The sequence below is a fragment of the Melospiza georgiana genome, chromosome 4, assembly GCF_028018845.1.
Source record: "Melospiza georgiana isolate bMelGeo1 chromosome 4, bMelGeo1.pri, whole genome shotgun sequence".
NCBI lineage: Eukaryota > Metazoa > Chordata > Aves > Passeriformes > Passerellidae > Melospiza > Melospiza georgiana.
Window position 1 is genome coordinate 36,669,264 of NC_080433.1, and position 20,220 is coordinate 36,689,483.

General features: G+C 48.2%; 1 protein-coding gene across 2 annotated transcripts in view; it reads left to right on the forward strand.

The window, feature by feature from the left end:
* Nucleotides 1–381: 381 nt before the first annotated feature.
* The window catches only part of NTN4 (netrin 4), a 47,765-nt gene continuing 27,926 nt past the window's right edge, over nt 382–20,220 (forward strand). Inside the window, exons 1-2 of one of the 2 annotated variants that reach the window (XM_058023413.1) lie at nt 382–451; nt 3,904–4,433. In XM_058023413.1, the coding sequence (XP_057879396.1) occupies nt 382–451; nt 3,904–4,433 (600 nt within the window). Of the gene's footprint in view, nt 452–952; nt 1,270–3,903; nt 4,434–20,220 lie in introns of those variants that run through there. The other variant, XM_058023415.1, reaches the window with a different exon arrangement.

Consider the following 20,220-nt stretch of genomic DNA (forward strand, 5'->3'; position numbering starts at 1 on the left):
AGCACGCCCGGGCTCGGAAGCCGTAGCCTCCGGGCACTGGCGAGGGGTAGCCCGCTGTCCCGGGGGATCGCGGATCCCTCTCTCCGCCTGCGGCGTGCGTGTGCGTGCGGACGGGCGCTCTCCGCTGCAGTACCGCGCCCGGCCGCGCACCGGCAACAGCCCCCCGCGGCGGGCGGCCCCGGCGGGCGGGCGGGAGGGCCGGGCTGCGGGGCGGGGCCGGGGCGGTGCGCGGGCGCTGCGCGGCGGGCGGCGGGCGGCGCGGGGCGGCGCGGTGCGCGGCGGGCGGGCGGCGGTACCGCGCGGGGCGCTGATGCCGCGCGGGGCCGGTCGCGCCGCGGGGCGGCGGGGCGCGCAGGGCGGGCGGCCACGGGGCGCTCGGCCATGGGGCGCGGGATGCGGCTGGCGCTGCTGCTGCTGCTGCTGCTGGGCGCCGCCGCCGCCGCCGCTGCAGGTGGGTCGTGACCGGCCGCGCTCGGCGCTCTCCGTCCTCCGCGGGCGTGCGAGGTAGACGCGCGCCGCGTGTGCGTGTGCGGGAACGCGCGTGTGCTGGAGCGTCCGCGCCCGTGTGCGCGGGTGTGCGCACGCACGGGGAACCGTACGGGCGTGCGCGCACCGTGCTCACAGTGCGGTCTCTGTCCGCACGTGTCCGCACACACGCACATACACGCGTATGCATATGTGTGCGCGCAGGCCGGGGGCGCGTGTGCCCGCACATGCGGTGCGTGTCGGTGCGCGGCGTGCGCGGGTGGCTGTGGAAGGGCAGGGGCCGGGATGCGCGTCCCCCCGCGCCCCGCGCCGCAGACAAAGAGGGGTCCGGCCGTACCGCGCTGTGCTGCGCGGGGCCGCCTCTGCCCGCGGAGCCGCCGGCGGGGCCGGGTGGGCTCGGGCCGGGGCTTCGGGGGATGCCGCGGAGCGCTGCGGGTGGCAGCGGCGGGGCGCTGCGGGCTCTTTGGGCGGCGATGCCCCGAGCCGGGGTGCGGAGGAGCGCGGGCAGGGTTTCCAAAGCCCCTTCCCGCAGCGTAAACACTTCGCGCTCAGAGCTGCCCGCAACGGGGTCCCGCAGCACACACGCTCGGGCATAAACAGTTTGCGTAACGCTTCCTCGGCCGGGCGCAAGCCGAGTGCCAAATTTCTTTTTTAAAAAGAAGAAAAAAACTGATGGGAAACAAACATTTAATGAGGCGCAAGATATAAACGAAACATCACAAGGCATGTGTTGCTAAAATGCTTAAGCAGGAAGCATATGATTTTCCATGGATGTTTTCCCAGGTGAGTCATGGTACTTGCTGCATGCTCTTACTCATCACTGAATATCCCAGCCCGGTGGCATGTACAGTAGATATAATGGGAAGATTTAGTTGGGCAGATGCATTAAGTGAAATAGAGAAAAGCACCTTTCCCAGTGCTGTGGCAGACCAGTTGTGAACTTGTGACTGCCAGCATAGAAACCTCTGCTCTCAGTTTGTCCTTTTACTGAATCCCTGTGGCAGCCAGTGTTACACTAGAAAGCTGTCACTTTTCATAACACGAAGTGCTCTGCATCAGTCATGCAACTCTTCCAATTCAAGTGAAAACAAACACCCTTTCAAAGGGGGTTTCCTCTCCCCCCTTTCTGCCCCTGGGACCCACGACTGTCTGCCAGCAGCATTTCTCAAACCCTGCTGAAGCCAAGGTCCCTTGCCCCAGATCTCATCCCGGCTGAGGAAGGGACCCTCAATGCCTGGCCCCAAGACAACTGCAGTCAGTGACCGTGCATGACCAAGGCTGGAGCATACCCCGAGCTGGGAGCAATCAAATGCTCTCAGGTCCCGGGGTCTGCCATGGGATTTTGTAGCCAACCCCTCCCAGCTGGGCTCAGGCAGAGCCTTGTCCCTGCCCTGGGGCCATCTATGACAGCCCTACAACCAACTGCAGTTGCAGGGAAACCTCCCATTGACCAGGTCCTCCTCCACTGCATTCCTGGAGGCAGCAGCCTGGTGTGCTAAAAACAAAAGGACCTGATGAACACAAACAGTAATCTCAACCTGTCTGCTGAGGCTGACTGAGCCCTGCTCTTCCTACCACTTCCCAAATCTGTTTTGCAATCCCACAAGTGAGGGAACCGCAGTAAATGTTCATCTGTTTGTGTAGCAGCCAACTGCTCTGTGTTACACGTAAGCCAAAGAATCCAGGAAAGCAGCCAAAGACATAAATTAGGCCAACTACTGGCTGGCCTAACTGATAATATGATAATAGCACTTAACTTACCTACCCCACAGGAGAGCTACGTGGGTTAGTTAATGTTTATACAATGCTTTGAAAAGGATGTTCAGGAGTTGTAGGTGATATTACATTGACCTTACAGTTCTATTTGTTTACTTCTCTGGAGCAAATGTGTCCTGCACAGTAACTGTAGGTCATCTCCAACACAGCTTTACCAGCACACTGTAGGAAGCTAACTTGACTGAGCAATTTCCCAAGACTGCTCACCCAGGGAAATCCAGAGACTGGCTTCAGAAGTGCCTTGTACTGGGTGCACAGCAAGCAGTGCTCCACAGCTGTTCTGAGGAAATGCTATAGAAAACCCGTATAGAACTTTTGTGGTAAAAATGGTTTTTATCCAGAGTGCTTCTTGAAGAGTGGGAGAAATGGGGGATTCTGTCAGGCTTGGAAGGCTTAGCACTGCTAGTGCATAACATAGCTTAATTGCAGCTATGACACTGTAGGCAAAAGCTGAATAAACCCCAGATAAAGGATTTATTGGATGCTAAACTGAAATGACCTTCAGATATAACAAAAATGCCAAGAAGAAGACATTAATTGGTGCACAAAGCTGACTGTGTATGACTGGCCTGGTGATAAAGAAGACATTATGCACCTCAGATGCTTTGACCTCCACACATCCAAGTCAACAGATTTTTTTTTTATATTAAACAATTCCCCAAATACCGTTTTGACCTACTCTGAAAGTAATTAACAAAATGTTGGAGAGCCCCTAATCAAGCATTGCTGCACCAAGAGTTACATTGATTATATGTGAGAGTTACATAGGTTTCATGGTGATTTTATTTTTCTTTGACTCTATAACTGTGGATTTTAAAATTGACAGGACTTCCAGAAAAGCTTGAACAAAAACCACAGAGCCTCAGCTGTGTGGCAGCTTGCCAGCATAATTTCAACCAAAAGTTTTTTTTCTTCCATTTACACTCACCAGCAACAGCCTTTCCAAACTTATGCCATGCTACAATTAAACACTGGTGTCAGCAGCACTTTCTGGTGGTGGGAAAACTTGGGGTGGGGATGGAGAGGTGGGAAAGGGGGTGAAGACTTGAGGTTCTTGCTGGCAGGTGATATTCTTGTGGGCTCTCACAGCCCGACCCCTGATGTGCTGCACAGTGGGCTGGGTTGTAGCAGTGCAGGCAGTCTCCTGGCCTGGTGGCAGCATGCTGCCTTGTCGGCAGCTTGCCTTTCCTCTGCTTTTCTCCACTTCCCCAGGGCCACCTGGATCCCTTTGGAGGCCTTGGGGCAAGGGTAGCCTGGCCCTGAAGCCTCGGCCCTGCTCTGGTGCCCGGGGCCGGGAGGGCAGGCCGTACTCATCTCTCGCCCCATCTGCTGCCTGCTCTGCATCTCTTGATAGGCAGGCATCTTCCCAAGCGCAGGGAAACCCTGAAAGGTTTTGGGGTGGCTTTTTAAGCTTTTTTAGGCGCACTGAGCTCCACAGAGGAGAGAGCTGAGCAGCAGTGCCACACTGTCCCACAGCCCCGCCCGGGCTCGGTGGGTACCCGCGGCACACGGTGTCGGTGTCGGCGGGGGCGGCATCCCGCTAGCGGGACGTGTCCGCTCTGACGGGGTGCGGTGCTCCAGCTCAGGAGCCGCCTGCAGCCCCGCTCTCTGCAGCCCCGCTCTCTTTCTGCCCCTCCGCAGGTCTGCGCGGCGTGGCGGCGGCGAGCAGTCCCTGCGACAAGGCCTGCAACCCTCGGATGGGCAACCTGGCGCACGGGCGGGCGCTGCGCACCCAGACGTCCTGCGGCCGCCGCCACGCCGAGCCCTTCTGCAGCTACAGCGAGGACTCGGAGCGGCGCTGCCGCCGGCCCCGGTGCGGCCGCTGCAGCGGGGCCCAGGCCGGGCTGGCGCACCCGCCCACCGCCATGGCCGACTCGCCTTTCCGCCTGCCCCGCACCTGGTGGCAGGCGGCCCACGATGCCCTCCGTGAGACCATCCGCCTGGACCTGGAGGCCGCCTTCTACTTCACTCACCTGATCATGGTCTTCAAGTCGCCCAGGCCAGCTGCCATGGTGCTGGAGCGCTCCCAGGACTTCGGCGAGACGTGGAAGCCTTACAAATACTTTGCTGCTAACTGCTCGGCCACCTTCGGGCTGGAGGATGACGTGAGGCAGAGAGGAGCCATTTGCACTTCCAGATATTCGAGCCCCTTCCCCTGCACTGGAGGAGAGGTAAGTGTGCCAGGGAGAGCCTCTACTCCAGCCCCTTTCTCCCTGCAATCTCTGCACCCGTGTTTTCGCTTCATATTTCACTATATTTCACCGGCATCTCTTGTCATTTCACAAGGTGAATTAACGTAATTCACTCCTAGGTGATGCGGGCACCACCCTTCCTCTTGCTTTGCTGTGTTCGCAGTCCCTCTCTTTTCAAACCAATTCTCAATTCAAACCAACAAGTGCCAAAGGGAGCGCCACTCTGGACAGCTTTCTCCAGACCTTGCAGGTGTGAGGTTTTAAGGTGATGCAAATCACTCTCACCAAAATGCAACTACCTTAAAATTAACAATCACCAGATTGACTTCTAATAGTGTCTGCCTTTACCTCGCACCGAAGTATGGTTCCCATAAACCAAGTTAGCCAGGTAACTTAAAAACTAATACCTTGTCTTTTTTCCTGTGCACACTTATGTGAAAAGAACTTGGAAAAAAAAAGGAAGAAAAACATCGGATTTGCTAAGAAGAAAATTATACGTGAAAATCGGACGATTTTCAATATCAGAAACAGCAGATAACGAGTGATGCGTTTGTAGGCGCTACCAATAATTCTCTTACCAGTGTGCCATTCCATCCCCCGGTGCTGGGGAGATCCCCTGGGAGCCGCGGCCGTGGGATCGCCCTCCTGTGTCCCCCCACTCGCGGGGACGCATCCCCGGTCACCAGCCCTGCACTCTGCTCCCTCTAGTGGCCTAATTTAATGAACTTGCCCGAAAGCTTAATCAAATTTACAATTTCCCTCTGGCCTAACACAGAGAAAGGATAAAATCTGACAGGTGAATCAGGAGATCACTTATTTCATTGCACTTTCTGCTGAGAACTGGTTTTGAGGTAAAAGCCCGTTCCTTGGAGACCAGCATTCATGTTGAGAAAAATCATGTGTTCAAACCCCTTTGCAATCACTTGTGGTCACCTCTAGCCATGCTCTGACTAGGAAGTCACTCTCTGCACTCTCTGGGAGCTGTTTTTTCACTAAAGTGCATCTGTTAGCTGTGTCCCAGGAGGCAGCCAATGTCTTGCTCTGGGAGAAGCTATTCCATGCCCTCATCAGCTGAGAAACAAGGATCTCCAGACCTGTCAGACAGAATCCAGAGTGATTGTTCCATTACATTTTAAATCAAATGGTGAGAGAAAAGTGCTACCTTTTTTTTCTTGCCACCCTTTGCTTGTGCCCCCAAAAAGCTGCCTAAACTTCCTTTCAGAGTGCAATACATGAAGGGGCTTAGGAGAAAGGTGGGAAAAGACTTTTCAGCATGGCCTTTTCTGATAGACCAAGGGGCAACAGTTTTATACTGAAATTGATTTAGATTGGACATGAGACATTTTTTGATTATGAGGGTCATGAGGCACTGAAACAGGTTGCTCAGAGAAGCTGAGAATGGCTCATCCCGGGAAGTGTTCAAGGCCAGGTTGGGTGGGGCTTTGAGCGACCTGATCTACTGAAATATGTCTCTACCCATGTCTCTACCATCTTTGAAGGTCTTTCCCCAGACAAACAATTCTGTGGCTCTGAATCAGAGCTAACTACGAAGTAAGACCCACAAAAGGAAGGATGTATGTTCACCACTGGGAATTTCTCAGGCCCTCAGTACTTGTGCCAGCCTCTGTGTCCCACCTGAATCATGAAGTTATGCTAGCCTGTGATGGAAGGCATGGAGAAATCCACAGCTCTTAGGCCAGTCAGTGGGACTTCTCTTGGACAGGAAACCCGGGGCATTTTACAAGGCAGCATTTGCCCCACTGGTACTGGTCCCCTGTTGCCCTTTTCATGGTGGTCACTGCATACCAGGATGGTGCTGTCCCTGCACACAGGATGGGAGCTGTGCCTGGAGAGAGCCTGCACAAATCCTGACCTCAAGCTAGCTCCTCTCTGGGCTGGTGCAATCTGGGGACAGCAGAATCAAGGTCTTGTGTATAGAAACCAGTGCCTATCTGAAGAAGAAAAGTAACTTGGTGCTCTTTGGTGCATCTGCAGTAGCATGTTGCAAAGAGAGGCTGCATACTGAGCTTGCTCCTGTGGGACCTCTTCTTTTGGCATGGCTTTAGTCTGTGTTATTGCAAAGAAGCTGTAAAAGTCAAGAGCATTTAATTGTTCTAAGTTTTAAACAAATACTCCATCCAAGGGGCTGGAGCTTGGAAGATTTTGCTCACATGGTACACTTCAGTTTCCTGCACTTGAACACCACTTTTTACCTGCAAAGTAATAGCAGCAGCTCTCCAGATGGCAAGCCTGCATGCTTAGCAAATATCACATTTAATTTATTACAGTGTGCTGCATTCCAGCAATTACTAGTAGCTGCCAATAGCAACATGTATCTGACCTAAAGAAACATCAGAATTTTGTGTTCTGTTTGGAGTTATGTTGTGCTTTACTCCCACTTTGGTAGCGCCTAATTTCAGACATATGGAAACAGTAATTTCACTTGAAACAGTGGTTTCAAATATGCAGTCATCCAAAATGTCCATGTCTGAAGGGTATTACTCCTTACTCTGAAGGGTATTACTCATCTTCTTTAAAGCACAACTACAAATTCTGTGAGGGCCACTGGGTTTCTTTTTTAACTTTTTAGATTTTTTTTAAACTGGGATGTAACAGCTGTAACCTGTGATCCAAGCCATGTGTCGCACTGTCTGTGTGCTGCTTTCTCACACTTCAGACATTTCAACACCACATGTGCATTTCTGGGCACTGCATTAAGGGCTTGCAGGATTTTGCAGGATGTTGGGGTCTCTCTGCATGGTGCTGTCAGCTCATTCACTGCTGTCTGTCCTCTTGGATGAGCAGTTTGGCTCAGGTGAGGCCTCAGGTGGTGGTGACTCACCCCAGATATCACTGAGTTTAGCACAGAGACAGCAGCTTGTTGGGCTGGTGGTTTCTGGTTTTACCCTCTGTAAAGAACAGGCAGTGCTGATCCACCTGCATTTCTGCTCATTGTTACAGTACCTGCAAGCCCCAGTTCAAGGCAGCAGTGTGCAGAACCCCACAGTACTCAGGGGCTTAGGGCCTTTTTTCAATGTATCACCCATCTTAATTTGGGTCAAAGGTGTATTTGCCTCACTTTCTCTTAAAAAGAAAGATCATACTTTATACATTCTGCCCTCATCATCATGAGTCATTCCTCAGATGCCTACTTCAACTTTTATGACAAAAACCGTCCCTCATCAGAATTTGCCATGATGTTGATCTTGAGGCGATTTATGGTAGTGTAGAAAACAAGCTGCCAGGTCTCTGGGTTCATTTCAAACACCCAGCTCTCAGAAATGCTGAAATGGCTCTGGGAGATGCCTTTCATCCTTCTGTAGCAGTGTGACTCTGGGCTTGCCCACACAGTGGTGGCACTGGGGTGCTGGAGAGCTCTGGAAGAGTGATGCTTTTGGAAGGCTCCAGTCACCTCAGCTGGGTGCCACCTCAGCACTGGGAACCAGAGAGGTAATTGTGTCACACACCATGTGTGGCACTTGGATGGTCTATTGATGGGTAGAATCACCTCATCAGGGGCTTGGTAGGTCCCTGCTCTTCTTTGCTGCCTGTCCCTAATGCTGCCACTCCACCAGACCTGGTTATCTCTGATGTGGATGTGGCTCCAGCCTGAGGCAGGCAAGAGATGGAGGATCAACAGGCCAGGGGTGGGATTAGTAAGGAAAGGACAAATCTGGGCAGAACTGCCAAGCAAAGAGGTTGGAGGCTGTACTGATGTCAGGAACACTGCACTAAAATGCCCTGGGTTTGGTCTAAATAGTTTTCTTGGTGGAAGTAAACCTGTGTTCACAGGTCAGCATGTGCCCAGAGACCTCAGGGGCTCTGTTGAGCTGAGCCCCATGCCAGGGCAGCCTGGCTGCAGTCTGACCCCATGCAAGCAAAAACCACTGTTTCAACAACCAGCAAAGTGGTCAGTGATTTCTCTGCAGGTGTACAGAAGCCAAACAAACCAACTGAGCCTCTCCTCAGTAGGCAACAGGAAAGGAGGCAGATGGTGGGTGCCCACCTCCTGCCCTGGCATCCAACCTTGGTACAGCCAGCCTGGGTTTCCAGCAAGCTTCAAGCCTCTGCCTGTTTGAAGAGTTGGATGTGCAACATTGTGAAGGAGACACATTCCCATGTCAGGGAATAATATCAAATCAGCTGCATGCAGAGAGGTCATTATAGACTTCCCCTATGCTTAATACAGTGAATTAATTGTTTCACAACAGCAGTTTGTTAAGCATAGGCAGAAACCTCTAAATGTTAGCCTTGTATCACCAGTTTTAAGAGAAAGGCTGTGGCCAAGTTTTAGCCTGAATCATACAAAAATGCTACAAGTGCTGAGTATTTTCGTTGTTTTTCAGGGTGTAACCCTTCAGCCACATTATTGCAAGGGAAATCAGAGCTGGATCCACCAGCCAAACATAATCTGATCTAAGTAAACAAGATGCAGAAATAAACTCTTTCAGCTTCATGCTCAGACAGGAATACTAATTTTACTAGTATGCAAAAAAGGCTATCTTCCCTCCCATAGTTCAGATTATGTTAATATTTCCTTTTCAACACACTAATCTTAAAATTATCCTTGGCTAGGGATCACTGTTGAGGGCTCAAGGGGCCCTTAGCAGATGTTGATTCTTTAACTGTGAGTGAGAGTGACTGTCCACTCTGCAATGCAATTATCTCATTCACTTTACATTCCCATCTGTGGTCAATTCAGATTAGCTCGCCTGAGTGTCCCCATTTAGACAAGCTCCAGGATAAAAGGGTTTACTGAAGCAGAGTCTCCTTGACAAGATTTTAGTAAATTAGTAACTTATTTTAGTGTTCATCTATTCAGAATACTGCTAATAAATCACTTGGAGACCTCAACTATTGTTGCTATTTGCTATTTATAGAAGAGGCATATTTGCAGTTTGATTATATTCCAGCAACAAATTCCAACATGCTTTTAACTTTTGAAACATCACATTACCACTGTTTTGCTGTGGGATGCGTCTTACTGAGCATTTTATTGATCTCGTGCCTTCCCTAGCGGAAAATCCTTCATATGTTCTGCCTTTCTGTTACTGCATGCAGCCTGCCTCTCTTCCTTGAGGATTTGGACACCAGTCCTACTGGTTTTACCTGAAATTAGCTGTGTAGAGCAGAAGTAAAATGTGCATTTCTACTCAGAAGTCTGACCAGGACAGTGAGTGGTTGTAACACTCGCTGCTGAAACAAATAGGAGTTAAAGATGGTCAGTAATTTTTATATTTGAGTCCTACTTTTGGGTTGTAGAAACTTCAGCCTGGTTCAGCTTTTTTCCCTTTTTGGCCCGGATAAGCTTGGCTTTCAAGTTTATCATTGTTGTCCCTAACTAAAGCTACATTTTAATTGTGCTGAGGTCCTTCAAGGGTCTTGTGGGTAGCAGGAGATTTGAGTTCAGTTACTTGCAGGACTCCACAAAGAACCCGGGCAAATATGCAAGAATTACCTCAAAACAGCCTGGGATGTCTGCAAGCATCTTTTTTAATTGTCCTGTGCCACTGACATCTGCACAGAGAGAAATCAGAGGCCCAAACTGATGAGCAGGAAAGAGGAATCCTGGCAGGCATTCAGAAGTGCTCAGGATGTGTGAGGACATAGCTAGGGATGTATGTTTTCAAGTCCCATCTCTACACTTTGTAGAAGTGCACTTTGTAGGAAAAATACCTCTTTAAGAGTGTCTTCCTCGTCATCCTATCATTGGAAAAACACAAATTGTTGGGCTCTGTTCAGAAATGCCATGTGCAAAATTCCATGTTCAGCTAGGCGTGGTTGGGGGGTGGCCAAATCCTGTCCAGCTCTTTGCATTGTATCACTAAATCTAGGAAGACATGGGAACTGTTGTTTCATAAGCACAAGAATAATGATTCGTAGGGGAGTAGTTAATGAGATGAAGTAAATGAGGCTAGGCTGGAGTCAATAAAATTATATAGGAGCCTAGAAATCTCAGGCTGTGGCAGCTGGCAGTAGCTGCACACTAGCAGGACACCATCTCACACCAGCCTCCTTGCTGGTGAAGTGCATCCCTTGGTTTGGTCCTCAGGCTTTCCTTCCTGCAGGGAAGCCCATCTTCCCAAGCACTGTGGAGGGTTTCCAAGCTGGTGCAAGTTTCCAGCAGTGGAGGATGGGAGATTTTCTCTTTAAATAATGGTGCAGGAAGAAGTGAATCAGGGGAAAAGGAGAAACTTTAGCTTAGTTTTCACCTAGTTGTGACAATCCCTCCCACTCTCCCACAGGCCATTCTAGAGGAGGGACATGTCTCCTTATGAGGCCTCCTGGCTGCTCAGCATCTCTGAAGGACAAGGGCATGTGAAGAGCAAGATGCTTCTCCAACTGCCCCATGATCCTCTGCATGATTTGTCCCATTACAAGTAGCCCATAGGATCGTCTCCTTTCCTTCCTGGATTTCCCAGTGCTCTGGCACTTAGAGGTTGGCCCTCTGCTTGGCCAGCTCTTGAAATGCAGCCACCTCTGGGATGGAGCATAGCCAGTGTTTAACAGTGCATATCACAGTCCCCCATTTGGAGCAGCAAGTTTCTAACAGCTGCTTCTGGATCGACCTCCAATTATGGCTAAAACAAATTATTCTTTGGAGGGAGTTTGACCAGTCTGTGAAAGGGGGGATATTGTAGGCTGCCAACAGCAGGAGGGAATGGGTCCCAGGGCTCCAGGAGACCCTTTCCAAACTTCTTATGAAGGATGTGAAGAGCACTGTACCCACATGAAACAAGAGGAGTTTGGGTAGGCAGAATTTAATTCTCTAAATTGGCATCTGGCCTTGCTAGCGGGACTATTGCTTCCCCTGAGAAAAGTGCCACGGGATTTTAACAGTGCCTCCGGAGCCTCTCTTCAGGCACTGCACCCCACTGCTTCATTTCACAGCTCATTTTTGGCATGAAGAGAAGGCTAGCTCACTTATTCAGCTCCCAGTTCTCTGGCTAGAGAGTAGGACTGCCATGTTTCTCATTGGGATTCCTGGATGCAGCTGGTTACATGGGAAGCGTGTAACCTAAAGCAGTGTATTGACATGTCTCAGAAGTTTTGGATCAAAAGCTCATTTGACATTAATTGCCATGCAACAGTAGGTGTCAGTGTGAGATACCCACTCTAACAACATTCAAAATTCTACACAAATGGTAAAGTTCTCAAATTCTCCATGGATAACATTTTACAGGAAGAAAAGAAGTTAATGTCCAGAACCCAGTTTACTCGATGTATATGCTGTGAGTTGTTTACCACCAGTCTCTCTGCAGCATCCCTCATTCCAGTAATCGAAATCTATAGCTATGGCTTGAAAGAGGGCTGCTGCTCCTTGTGACCTTTTTGACAGTGTGCAGTTAAATATAATTCCAACAAGTGTTCTTTTTCCTAGAATTTAGTGTATCTCATGGTAGTTCAAGCAGACAGTCCTATAGACACAAAGCCTTTTCATTATAAACAAGAGCAGTTGAAAAATATTCATGGAATTGTGTTATTCTTAGGCTGAAAGAAAATCCCCTTGATCCTCAGTACCATTGCAGTTGCTGACACACTAACCTGCCGCCTTTCAGGCTTTTGCAGTGGTGTGTTGTGCTCAGAAGTCCTTAAAGAGGTTATTCTGCAGCTCTGGGGAGTGAGCCAGCTTTTCTTACAGCCCTGCCAATGAAGAAGCAAGTCCAGTCCTTTGTCTGGCTCTTTGGAGGTAGCTCCAGGTTTTTTTTGGTCCTCCATATGCACAACAGGTACTGCTGGCCAGCCAAGGCTGAGAACATAAATCTTTTATGGGGATGAGGAAAGGAGGGGAATTGCTGGAGGGATGAGTATTTAAATGCCATCTTTCTTGCTGATGAGTCAAAGGACTTCATACCATCAGCTGAGATGTGCACGTTCATTTTCCTGGCTGGGCTAGCACAGCCTTTACTTTAGAAATGGTGATTCTAGAGATGAGAAAAACGCAATAATTGTTTTCCTTGATAGCCCATAGCCAATGATATCATGCATCTGGAGGGTTCTGTGAGCCAAGAAACTGAGTGTTTCTATCTGTTTGATGAGCAAAAGTAGTGGTTAAGCAAAATGGAGCCATTGTGGAATAAATGGTGAATTATTGGAGAAGCACTATTAACCGGAGATGAAGAAATCCAAGAGGATTGAGCTGTAGTGAGATTTTCCTGATAAGAACATTACTTTTGTGATCATTGACTGCATGAGGACAGGAATGACCTAGCAGTGTTTCATTTTCATCTAATGAAATTGTGTAGTTGAATGTTGAAGAACAGCTGGGAAGATGGCTCTCATCTGGCTGATTATTGCCAGAGATTTCAAGGAGCCTGGAGAAATCCCAAGGGTCTTCCCTAGCTCTCCTTGTGTCTTTTCCAGCCCTCACTGGTCAGCTGCTGCATGAGAGTTGGAACTTTTCCTGGAGAGCTTCTCACTTCTGAGAATGACTGAATACTTTGAGATTCCCAAAAGACAAAAGTTACCTTGGTATAAATTAATTTGGGAGGGATGATTATTTGAAATAGTTGTATTTTTGTCCTGAAGTCTCTGTAAGATTGCATAAATTTTGGATTGTAAGGCAAGGGATTATTTGCCTTGATTTATGTGCTATAAAAGACTGCAGAAGGACTGGAGGCATGGGCCAAATGCTGTCTTATGTCAAATTATATGAAGCAGCCTTGTTAAGGCTGCTGCCATTTTTCCAGCATCTCGGGGAGCTCAGGGACTGCTGGTGGTGCTACACAGTGGCTTACTGTCATGGTTGCCTGGGGATGTTGATCAAGTGCCAAATACTGTGGCCTGCAAGATTCCAATGCTCACTGTGATTTTAGTGTCTTTGATGGTCTCCTCTCTGCAGTGGCAAGGCAGGTTTTCCAATTTCTGTTGCTGTTTCACCTCATCCAGGTGATGCTGAAGTGCACACCATGGGGGCAGTCTGACCTCTCCACAAGCAAAAGAGGCTCTTCTTTCCAGCAGTCCACTTGGTCTGACAGGCAGAAAAACAAAGTGTTTTAGAGGAGCTGGTGGATAATACCTGCCCAGCTTAGGCTGATGAACTTTCCACGCCATGTGATTTATTTGCAGCATCTGCCAAAAGCTAATGTGTCCTTTTTTAGCCTAGAGTCATTGCAATGAACATAGCACAGAGATGCACATTGGTTTCTCTCCTAAAATCTTGTTGCTCAGTGTGGTAATATATGAAATAAATCTGTTTTGTCAGTAGGAGGTACCAGCTTTGTGGCCCTATCAGCCTTCTTCACAGGGGTACTAATCCAACAGGCTTAAATTTGTGAAGCAATGAGATTGTTTTCTTAAAGCTTTCAAGAGATTAACATTTAAGGTGTATCTCCAAAAGGTGGTTGAAGTTAGACAGTGGTTTCAGAGGTTTTTAGAGTGGACTGATGGGCAGGGACACGGATACACAGGCAGTGCAATGGCACAGGGCCCATTTCTGTAGCAAAATATTCCTCTGCAGACACAGCTGTGCCCTCCAGGAAGAGCCAAGGAGAGCCTGGCAGACTATGACCACACTGATGCAGAAAATCCCAGAAACTAAAATACTGACCAGCAGGGTAAATGCCAGCATAGAGCTGCGCCCTCAATGCTGAAAGTGGGAGACAAAAGCAGCTGCTTTCAGAGTATGTCTCTCAGAAGGTGTAGGAAGGTGTAGTGCTGGCTGTTGCCTGCGCTAGCTCTGGTGTTTAAACTGTGCATCTAACAGCAGGTGTGCCTGAGCTGCTCCTGCTGAGGGAGCCCTGGTAAACCAGGCAGCTCCTGTGTCTGAGGCTTCCCACTGTAAAAAAAAAAAAAAACAAAAACAACATCCTCAAAGGTGTCAGGGCAAGTAGGACTGTCCATGTTCCCTAAAGGTACCAAATCAGATTCATTGCTGCAGCTTGGGTCTTGCTGCATGGCACAGCAAACCTTCAAAGTCAAGCCATCCTCATATGAGCAGTAAGACAGTCTCACATCAGTCTTCCCTGCAGTGTTATGGTGTGAGAAGTTTAATTACTCTTTCCTGGGAAGGCACAGGGGACAAGCACAGAACAGTCTTAGCTCCAAGGTTCCTCTGCAGCACGCAGGTCACTGAGCAGGGGTGTGGGAAAGAGGTGTGAGAACACTCTCTTTGAAGGGGGAGCACCTCACTGGCATTGTGTTTCTGCAGCTAAATTTACATCCAGCTCCATCAGTCAGGCCTTTGTGGTTATGATGAGCTTATTGCTTCTAGCACATTTCTTATGTGGAAGTTGAAAGCGGACAGTGTGGCAGATTGACAGTTGGCACACATATTGCATCATTATAATATTTTTAGTTACCCATTTCTACAGATAAAATTGCTCCCTGGGATCTTTCCATAATGTTTACCAAGAGGATTGACTACTTATAACTTTTACGTCTAGTGAGCAGGAGAGTGCCACAATACAATTTCCCTACTGAGCTTCTCTGAACAAGAGCAGCCAAGGCTGAAAGCAGTTGCCACCTTTTGGCAGTGCCTTCAGAGAGTTCCTGGGCTGTTGGATAGCTGGGCTGGCTGGAGGGAGGTGCAGGGGCCAGGGTGCAGGCAGGCAGTGGCTGGGGGATGGCAGAGATGTACCATGAGTGGATAGAGCATGGACTACCTCAGCTTGTGCCGTCGTTTGAAGTGAAAGCCAAGGCCTGTGAGCACAAGCAGATGTGAGGCAATGCTGGGCACGCAGCTGGGAATGCCAGGGCCCGGATGTCAGAGATAAGGGCTCACTTTCACCTCAGCCCCAGCACCAGGCAAGTAGTGTCTAACCTCAGTTCTTGTTGTGCTTGAGGGAAATTTTTCGAGAGGCAAAGGGCTGAGGTCCTGGATGTGCTGGCAGAGCTCCACCACTGCATTTACTGCCCACATTTTCAGAACCTTGTCCAGGCACTAAATAAATCAGATCACTTCCAGTGACGTGGAGATTCTACAGGGCCCCAGGATACAGACCTATTAAGCACATTTATTTAGTGCCTGCATACCAAGACTCACTGCAGACTCCTAGTGCACACCTTAACTTTTCTGTCAAACACTTACTTGGACATAATCCACCTTTTTGTAAAGTGGTGCACATCCCTCATTTCTTTTACTGTATATCTGGATAAGACAACAAACTTTGCGTTCTTTTTATTCATAATATTTTTTTTTATTTGTTCCTGTAAAATGCATTGAAAGGGATAAATCTACCAGCAAAAATCAAATAAGCCAGTACTGAATTTATCTAATGTCCCTGAGCTAATTACATGAATCACTAATATGGATGGTCATTGTTGTAATTATAGATATATTTTCATGCATTCAGGTCAGACAATACAGGGTAGATAGAGTTCATCAGTCTCTTTGGGAAAGAAACCACACATCACTTCATGCAATGTTACCACCATGGTTTTCACTTAAAACCAAGTAAAAATGTGGTTATGTTTTTAATATTTGTTTATTGCTTTTATTTTTGCCATATTCCTGTTTGTTGGCTTGTTCCCATGTGTATATGCTTCTTGAGTCTTCTATCCATTTGTCTTCTATCCATTCTTTATCCATTCCTGGCTGAGGGCAGGCTCTCAGTTGGAGGTGGGAGCATGGCACCTCTGGCCAGGTGCAGGGACCCAGGGAAAGGCACATGCACAGCAGCTGCAAGACTGTGCAAGCCTCTGGAACTGTGCCTGTTTCTGAAGGTCTGTGAGGAAGAAACTTTTGTGGATCACCCACATCTCTTCAATGTCCCTGGCATTTGTATCCCACAGGGTCCCATTCCATTGCTCTGGACACTTGCATCTTGACAAAAGTCCAGGCCCTTGCAGCTGCATTCAGTGGAGGTGGGCCCATGACTCATTGAGAAACCTTTGCTCCTGGCAAGTCTCTCATTGGTTTTGTTGACTTCCTCAGGCAACTTTGACTTCACAGTTTATTTTGTTGCTGTCAAAATCATTCATTTGCATTTTCCTTCCCACTGTGGAGATATATATAAATATGTCCTTTTATTGCCTCTCACACATAAACATTTTAGGGTACTTCTTGCAAAGGGACTCTATGTATTTATATATCAAGGTCATTGTGGTGCAAGTGGTTACTTGAGTGCACCACATCCATGACTGCTGCTTTATTTATATTCAGGGCTACATTGCTGCAGGAGGAGTTCAGGCTGCTTCTGCCACTAGAACTTGTGAAATAATCAACAGAGCAAGAATTGCTCATGACAGCCCATGAGGAAATTGAAACCCTGTGGAAATTTATTAGAGGCTGTCTATGTAATGATGTGACCAAACTGCAAGACAGCTGCAATGGTCTGGCTGAAGAGCAAAGTATTTTTACTCCATGGCATGTGCAAGGTACTGTGGGACAGCTTAGCCACTCCTGCTCCCTTGGAGTGGAGTGGGCTTCCCTTGGGATTGGAGTGGGCTCCCTCCTGCCACCAACATGCATCGCACTAAGGGGGTCAGGTGAACCCAACCCTCTTGAGGCACAGCAGTGACATTCCTCTATCAGACACCACAGACTTCAGCTCCTGTTTGGCTGTGTAGAGAGACTGCCACCATGCCAAAAAATCTCTGTGCATCTTTTAAATCACTCCTCAATTGATGTTGCTTCATGCAAAGGTTACTTTTATAGGACATGGGAGCCAACTGCATCATGCCACATCTCACAGAAGGAACATTAACCCAAGGACTAGATATTTTGTTTCTTAGCAGTTCTATTTGCCTCCTGGTTTGTGACATGAGTTATTGCTAGATACTTAATTTTAAGTGGAAGCTGAGATAAAGATTCAGTTCCTGGGACTGTATTTAAGAAGAATCCCAAATATCATGAGATTTTTGGTGAGCTAGCAACACTGGGAACAAAAACATCTTTCTGATAGGATATAATATGGATGTAAAGCACAGAAATGCTGGGGTGCTTCAATGTATTATTCCTGACTTGTTTTACAAAATATAATATTTTAATTAGTGCATACATTTCAGAGCTACTGGTGTAAAGATCAGGGCCTCCCTCACTTTGCTATCATAGGTGGGGCTATCATACTGCATAAGTCACATTGTCTGCCGAGTGTTGAGATGCCAGGTTTTGATGTTTTGATAGAAGGCCTTGTACACAGAGATGGAGACTTGAGTGGGAAAGACAGAAGCCTGGTCACCCTGGGGTGCTTACTGTTGAGGCTTGCTGCCTGCAGAGTGTCTGGGGACCACTGCCCAACAGAGTCCTGGCTGGACAGTGGCACTAGGGAGACAATGGGCTTGTAAAACCACATCATCAACACATGTTGACAAAGTGTTCTTTTCCATTTTTCCTACACACTTCCTCTACAGTGTGCTAAAACACTGAATTATATTTTGGTTGAGGAGATTGCTGTAGCTGGGAGTTGCCAGAAGAACCAGAGGTGTGAAAACCTGATCAAGTCTGCTGTGCAAACCGTAGTTCATTAGCAGAGAGGATGCTGAAACCCTGTGCCCATCCTATTGATGGGGCAATTGCATGGAAAAGCCCAAGAAGAGGTAAAAGCAGGAAATCTGGCACTGACTGTGTGTGGATTTGTGATTGGGCTGCTAGAAAGCACAGGGGTGTAGACCCATGATAGCTGTGTAAGAGCACTGGGGCCTCAGTGATGTGCAGACTCCCGAGACCAGCTGGGATAAATTAGTGATGTTAATGATTGAGCAGGAAAATCTTGCTGGGAAACACATCCTTATCCTTATTATGCAGTGTCTGAGGGCTTGTAGAATCCCAGCTGAGTCTGTTGTGTCAGAGCAGAAAATTGCTGTCTCTATGATGCCCTACATATTATAATGACCAGTTAGTACTTCATTCCATCAGGGCTGCTGGGAGCTGGGATGGAGGCATGGGGATGTTTGCTGTGCTGGCAGCACTGACACCAGGCTCACTCTGTTCCTACACTGCAGGGCACAGTGTAGCTCCCCAGGCCAGGGCTGCTGGGCACAGCCAGAGCAGCACAGGACAGCCAGGGGGGAGCAGCTGGGAGCCTGCACCCCTTGGGAATTACAGATAGAGTTCATGTTTAGCATCACTGTTTTCATGTAGCCATAAAAAGAAATGTTTGTAGCATTTTAGGGTCTGAGCAGGAATACTGGCTCCATTGAAATCAGCAGCACAACTCCCCCTGAATTCCACACAGACAAGATTTAACTCTGTCAGTGCAGAGGCACTCAGGGTTATTGATTTCCTTGCTATGATTGTCTTTACTAGAACCACAAACATCAGTCACATGAATTAAACAGGGATAGATAAACAAGGAAAACTGAAAACCTGAGAGGAAAGTATGCAGCTCCATCTAGCATAAATTGTTCCCATTTATATAGTTTCTCCCCTGTTCTCATCTGAATTAGGACAAACAAAGAATTCTCTGAGATGCAATTTATGTAATATCAAGAAACCCAAAATGCTAGTTTTTACTGAAAGTTCTTGACCCAGCATTTTCTGTCATGTCCACTAAAAGGAAATCAATGTCTTCAGATTGGATTTTTCCCAAGGAATTTTCTTTCTGTATCTGAAAACATCTTGTGTTCACAAAACCACTAGCAAGTAAATGTGATCAGAATGGCATTGATCTAAATTTGTGTAAATAACAAGCCTTGGGTTGAGGTGCAAGACTTGTTATATTTTGGGTTCACTTGGGTTTCTATTGATATCTGGTTTATATTTTTATTTCAGGAAAGAAGAAAAAACTCAGTCTATCTCTGAAAGAGAGGGGAGAAAAGACCTCTTTTGAAACGTGTTACTGTTTATTAATAGCTGTCATTGGACTCAAAACTTCTGCACAAGGAGCATGCTCACCAGCCTTGCCCTCTGACCACCTCTCCCAGTTGACCTTCTCCCTTACCTGTGTCTTTCTGGCAGAGGATGCTCAGACACCTTTGGGAGGGAGGGAGTGTTTGCAGGAGGGCAGTGCAGAACTGCAGCTATGATGTGTTTGCCAGCATGCAAGGCCCAGCTCCAGCACAGCCCAGCCGGGCTGTCCCCAGCATGCTGGTGGCAACTGTGCTTGGCGGGCTGGCAGGGCACACAAAAGCGTGCTGCCGCCGTCCAGCTCCAAAACAAGGCTAAATCTCCTTCCAGGCTGACACAAAGCTTCCTCTGGCTGGGTTCAGGCAGCCCTGGAGAAAAGCCAGGTCCCAGCCAGGAGCAGTGCCAGCAGTGGTGGGGCTGATGGAGGCAGCAGCTGGTAGGCAAAGCCTGCGGGCAGCCAGCTGGCAGCACCGTGGTCATTATTTCCAGGATCTGTGGATCCTGGTCAAATAAAAGGAAAGCCTTCATCAGCTAAAGCATATCAGCTGCCTTCTATGGAAGGAGGGGATTCAGGGGCAGGAGGCTGTGATCCCTGATAGCAACAGCAGCAAGTTGGTGCCTTGCCTCTCACTGGGCAGGAAACAATGGTTGCCTCCTTGCCGCCCGCAAGAGGCTGGCCAGCATTTTGGGTGGCGTGAATGATTTCAGTGTGGCAGCACTGTAGTTTGAGGAGGTTTTAACTCACTGCTGGGAGTAGTGCATGGAGCCATTAGCTGCATCACACCCTCAAGCGCTCAAGTGATTTGATCAAATGTTGTTTATAATTATTGTAGTTCATCAAGCTGTCGGTGACTGTTCAGTGAAAAACTACTTAGCTATTCTGAAAGTGTCACTGTAAGTTGAATGTACCAGTAACGAAAATATATCAGAGATATGTTGTTTAATATCTGTGATAGTCATATAAAGTATATGCTGTTTCTGATTCCTCACTGTAGGCCGCTAGACCAAAAACTTTAAAATAAGCCTTTTCAAGAAAAT